Source organism: Labrus bergylta, chromosome 7, assembly GCF_963930695.1.
Source record: "Labrus bergylta chromosome 7, fLabBer1.1, whole genome shotgun sequence".
NCBI classification, from domain to species: Eukaryota; Metazoa; Chordata; class Actinopteri; order Labriformes; family Labridae; genus Labrus; species Labrus bergylta.
In genome coordinates this window covers 29,678,214-29,684,206 of record NC_089201.1, presented here as the reverse complement: position 1 = coordinate 29,684,206, position 5,993 = coordinate 29,678,214, and the positions used below count along the sequence as shown (strand labels likewise).

At 39.7% G+C, this 5,993-nt stretch overlaps 1 protein-coding gene across 1 annotated transcript in view; it reads right to left on the bottom strand.

Annotated features, from left to right (window-relative positions):
- Positions 1–666: 666 nt before the first annotated feature.
- LOC136179731 (NACHT, LRR and PYD domains-containing protein 14-like) overlaps positions 667–5,993 on the bottom strand; it is a 13,007-nt gene continuing 7,680 nt past the window's right edge. The window contains exons 5-8 of the mRNA XM_065957346.1: positions 5,510–5,683; positions 4,614–4,790; positions 3,792–3,965; positions 667–1,927 (exon numbers count right to left, since the gene is read on the bottom strand). Of these exons, the coding sequence (XP_065813418.1) occupies positions 1,921–1,927; positions 3,792–3,965; positions 4,614–4,790; positions 5,510–5,683 (532 nt within the window). The 3' untranslated portion in view covers positions 667–1,920. The remainder of the gene's footprint in view (positions 1,928–3,791; positions 3,966–4,613; positions 4,791–5,509; positions 5,684–5,993) is intronic.

Here is a 5,993-nt window from a genome sequence, read left to right as displayed (position 1 = left end):
CAGATATGTTGGAGATGAGTTTGAGTGGTCGCTGCTTCTCTGTCTTTGAACAGTGTTTTATTGAGAGGAGGTTCACGTTGTCTCGGAGTAAAGATAAAGTGTATTTTCAACAATGTCAGCAGGATATAGGATACAGAGCTGTATGATTTAATGAGGTCGGACTGAAGAACTCTTTTGTTCACCCGTTAATCCTAAAGTGAAAGTTGAATCACAGATCCTGTTTAAAATCACGTGTCTCATGTTTCTGTCTTTGTATTGTCTCTTTAAATTTCATGTTGCACATGAAGCTGCTGTGTTGTCGGACAAATCAATCAATCTTAAATTATTGTTAATATTTAATAAATCTCTCTATTTAAACAAATGGAGGCGTGCTCTGTCTCTGGTCACTTCCTGTCCGATCAGACTTAAAGCTGTTTGTTTGCACTTCCTTAAGGTATCTCAGCCCAGATAAAAGCCTCTTGCTTAGGATCAGTCTCTTGGTGATCGATGCAAAGTTAAGGTCAGCTGTTCAATCTGTTGAAGGTTGATCTGAGTCGAGCAGGTTCTCTGTAGCGGGAGTCAGATTGTAGACAAGAGCAATGCTCTAGTTTCTTTCTGGTTGCAGACTTGGTGCCAGATGATCTAACAAAGACATAATATCTGAAAACACAACCACAAAACTTCATGTTTGTGTGAAATACACTTTAATTTCAAAGAAGATTAATGTAGAGCCTTAATAAAATCCAAAACACCCGACTGTGATATTTGATAAACAGAAGCCCCACTAGGGGGCAGTGATTACAAAAAGAGACATTAAACTTGAACATGAAATATAAAAACAGAAGAACAAATAAAAGAGCTGGCATCATCTATCTTTCTTTGTGTTTCCTGACACAGAAATAATCTCTTCAGATCGATCAGTCTGGGAGAAAACTGTGGAAACAGTGACACCTGCTGGCAGAAAGCAGTGATAGCAGCAACAGAACCTAAACATGAATTATTATTCAAATAAAACCCTCCACAGATTGAATTTATTTCTATTTAAAATCCTGAGATAATAAAAACAGAAGGTTCAAACATCAAAGTGTAATAAACATCAGAATGATTAGTTAAAAATGAAGATAGTTTGATAACGTGTCCGTTGTTACCAAACACGGTTCTCTGCATAAGACACAACAATCTGACGTAAAGTCACATTTGCCATTTCAAAACACTGCCATTCCAAATGACACTACATGAGCTAATTGGCCAATGTATGTGCCACCTGGCCAAACACCTCAATGGTTAATTGTTATCACTTCAATCAGGAAGTAAGCACTATGAAAAGACCACAAGTGAGCATCTTTTTTTTTTACAACAACAACGAAAGAGGTTGCAGAGAGAGGAAGAGGAAGAAGGAGGGTGAGAATGAGAGGGGGAGGAAGAGTGAGAGGTAGGGGTAGAACTGGTAGAGGAGTTCATGGCCAAAGAAGAAAACAACTTTCAAAAAAAAATCTGGTAATATGAATGAAGTGTGTGCCATTTGGTGCAAAAGTTTGATTTTGATAATGCTATATGTAGTTTTGGTTGCAGTGCTTCATTTTGCAGGATATTTGAAGTATGTTGCAGTTTGTGGTTTTGTGAATTGTGTTAAGTATTTTGATAAAACCAGCCTAGTTTTCAAAATTGTGTTTTAGCAATTGGAAAAAACTGTAATCTTTGGTCGTTGAGTCATGAAGCAGTTTAAATTCAGAATATGAGAATAGAAAAATGTCCGAGGTCATGGTCCTGTGTGTGACGGTGGAGCTGATCTCAGAGCAGCTCAGACTGCAGCACTGAGAGTCACCTGCGCTGTGATTGGTCCGTCAGACTCCCAGTAACACGCCCCAGTTAAAGACTGACCAACACACCAGCTGCTGCTTCCAGCTCTGTGGTCGGCAGGATCCTCTCTTTAAAGACTCATCACCAGCTGTTGATATAAAAAGACATAAATGAGAGATTACACTCTGAGAGAGACTTCATGATTATTCTGATCATATAATATCATCGTTATCATGATTATTCTGATTATCAGTGATACAGAACATCCAGTATGAAGAGCAGCAGGGACTTCAGTCCTGCTCAGAAGTGAATGAATTTGATGAAGAGATTTAATATTAATTTATTAATAAATAATAAACAGCTCTGGGGGCTGATTTCAAATCATCGTTGGAGGCTCTGGCATCCACACTGGACAGCATTCACTGCACAGTCACAGAGCACGGTCAGAGCATCAGTTCCCTGCTGTGTCCCTCTGGGTCTGCCACCTTAACTTTCAGTGACTCGTTGTCCTTCTTCAAAGCAGAGCAAGCGTCCTCCAGTTTAGGAAGACGTGTGTCAGCTTCATTAGCGTTGTCTTCCAGGGAACTGATGCGCTGACTGTGGTCAATTCCCGGTGGGCCGGGCTGCCTGAAGGGCCGCCAGGGCCGTTACAGTGACAGTTTATAGATCAGGCTGCAGTCATGGCTCAAGTAGAGTCTCACTACAGACCAGTTTCTGAAAGTGTGGGGCGAGCGTGAGCGCCTGGAAAACATGTAGAGCGCAGTGTTTCCCACTCGTCCAGGTATATTAACGACCACAAACGCCCTTTTTTCAAAAGCCTCTCTCTCTCATTATAACGTGCATTAAAAGATAACGATGGGACATGAGAGGGAGAGAGAGAGAGCTATACGGACGAGCGAGAGTTGGGGAATGTCTCATTACACATAACAAACAAAAAGTTGAACTGATCATGTGCTCTACAGTTTGTTAACCTGTAAAGTGAACTCTGCAGTTTACAGACGGATGTCTTTACAAACTGCTCTGATGTTCACTGAGTGCTCCTCTGTCTGCACGTCGCCCTCTCTGCTGTTTATTAATAACTATAAACTGGTCCTTTGAGCTGCTAATATTTACAATACTGAAGATTACAAGAAGAGAGGAGTGATAATCTAAAAGAGAAGTATGACAGTATGCTCTTTTTATCTACATTCATCGAGCTCATTGTTTACTTCATGTTCAAATCTAATCTGACTGAAAGGAGAGCACCTGAATTTGTTTTTGCTTCAAGGTAAAATAAATAGTTTTAAAATGAAAAAGGTTCCTCTTTCTTAATCCCTTGCTGTTCGGTAAAATTTGCCTAAAACACTTAACACTAGAAACACTTGAAGGCCCAGCCGTCAGAACAGAACCGTGACCAGAAAACCGAGGTACGTATTGAACCGTGTGCTGACTGTATTGTGTCATCCCTAGTGATCAACCATTTAAAACATTTGTTTGTGTGTGTGTGTGTGTGTGTGTGTGTGTGTGTGTGTGTGTGTGTGTGTGTGTGTGTGTGTGTGTGTGTGTGTGTGTGTGTGTGTTCTTTTTTTTTGGCTGTTGTGTGATTTTCATTTCAGCGCCCTCTCATCGTTTTACAGATTATTGTTTTACTAATCCAGAAGTGGTCTTGTACTTCACGCATTGTTGTTGTACGAGTTGAAAACTTCATGTTGAAAATGTCTACATAAATCATGTACAAAAAAAACTGTTTTAAAGGTGCTGCTGATAATATATATACACTGTAGACACTGACATAAGGAGGCGGAGCTCTAAGGTCAGTGACCGTGAATGACCGCCTCCTCATAAAGTCAGAGTGGAACAAGCAGGAGATCAGGATTCAATCAACACCATTTTTTCCAGGACTTTTAAGAAACTTCTCCGGGCCTGGAAATTTCTGTTTTCAAGTTCTATAACGTTTCCAGGTTTTTCATTATCATACGAATCCTGAATAGTTTTTAGGGTAACAGTGTAGAAAAGTCCAACCCTCTACTCACCGCAGAGTCTCCAGTGTGTAGTCTGGATTCTTCTGAAGATCACTCAGCAGCTTCACTTCTGAATCCTGCAGCTCGTTGTTTCTCAGTTCCAGCTCTCTGAGATGGGAGGGGTTGGACTTCAGAGCTGAGGCCAGAGAAGAACAGCTGATCTCTGACAAACTGCAGTTCCTCAATCTGAATAAAGAATAAAAGATGTGAATAAAAAGAATGGTCAATCAGATGATAACATAACAACATAACTAGGTCCAAGAAGTGAGTGTGTCCCTAAAATAAGTAGAGAGACTTTGTCATTCTGTTATTGTGGATCATTCAAATGTCAGCTTTCTACAGACATCATCCAAACATTCATACAGCTGTTCATGTCAATAAAGACACCAACATGTTACTGACCTCAGTCAAGATTACACAACCAATACTCTACTGAGCTTTACACACCTGGGAGTGTGTGTGTGAGTGTGTGTGTGTGTGTGTGTGTGTGTGTGTGTGTGTGTGTGTGTGTGTGTGTGTGTGTGTGTGTGTGTGTGTGTGTGTGTGTGTGTGTGTGTACTTCATAAAAAAATATATATCAGTTCAGATAATCTTGTGTCTTCAGTTTTGAACATTTAATAAAAATCAGAAACTTCTAAAACTTAAAGAACTCCATTTAAACTATTTCAGTAAAAATCAGATTTTTTTATGATGCAGATTCAAACAAGAAAATAAACATGAACAGCATTCAATCTAAAACTTCATGGACGTCAGAAACATGTGAACATGAAAATGTTTCAGCTGATAATCAAACACATGAGATGTAAAACACAAACAGAGAAGAAGAGAACTGACCTCAGAGTCTCCAGTGTACAGTTTGGACTCTGCAGAAAATCACAAAGCAGCTTCACTCCTGAATCCTGCAGCTCGCTGTTGTTACCCAGGTACAGATGTTTCAGACGGGAGGGGTTGGACTTCAGAGCTGAGGCCAGAGAAGAACAGCTGATCTCTGACAAACTGCAGCCTATCAACCTGAATAAAGAATAAAAGATGTGAATAAAAAGAATGATCAATCAGATGATAACATAACAACATAACTAGGTCCAATAAGTGAGTGTGTCCTTAAAATAAGTAGAGAGACTTTGTCATTCTGTTATTGTGGATCATTCAAATGTCAGCTTTCTACAGACATCATCCAAACATTCATACAGCTGTTCATGTCAATAAAGACACCAACATGTTACTGACCTTAGTCAAGATTACACAACCAATACTCTACTGAGCTTTACACACCTGGGAGAGAGTGTGTGTGTGTGTGTGTCTGCGTGTGTGTCTCTGTGTGCGTGTGTGTGTGTGTGTGTGTGTCTCTGTGTGTGTGTTTGTGTGTGTGTGTGTGTGTGTGTGTCTGTGTCTGCGTGTGTCTCTCTACGTGTGTGTGTGTGTGTGTGTGTGTGTGAGTGTGAGTGTGTGTGTGTACTTCATAATAAATATATATCAGTTCAGATAATCTTGTGTCTTCAGTTTTGAACATTTAATAAAAATCAGAAACTTTATAAACTTAAAAAACTTCATTTAAACTATTTCAGTAAAAATCAGATTTTTTTATGATGCAGATTCAAACAAGAAAATAAACATGAACAGCATTCAATCTAAAACTTCATGGACGTCAGAAACATGTGAACATGAAAATGTTTCAGCTGATAATCAAACACATGAGATGTAAAACACAAACAGAGAAGAAGAGAACTGACCCCAGAGTCTCCAGTGTACAGTTTGGACTCTGCAGAAAATCACTCAGCAGCTTCACTCCTGAATCCTGCAGCTTGTTGTTACCCAGGTACAGATGTTTCAGATGGGAGGGGTTGGACTTCAGAGCTGAGGCCAGAGAAGAACAGCTGATCTCTGACAAACTGCAGTTCTTCAAACTGAATAAAGAATAAAAGATATGAATAAAAAGAATGATCAATCAGATGATAACATAACAACATAACTAGGTCCAATAAGTGAGTGTGTCCCTAAAATAAGTAGAGAGACTTTGTCATTCTGTTATTGTGGATCATTCAAATGTCAGCTTTCTACAGACATCATCCAAACATTCATACAGCTGTTCATGTCAATAAAGACACCAACATGTTACTGACCTCAGTCAAGATTACACAACCAATACTCTACTGAGCTTTACACACCTGGGAGAGTGTGTGTGTGTGTGTGTGCGTGTGTGCGCATGTGTGTCTC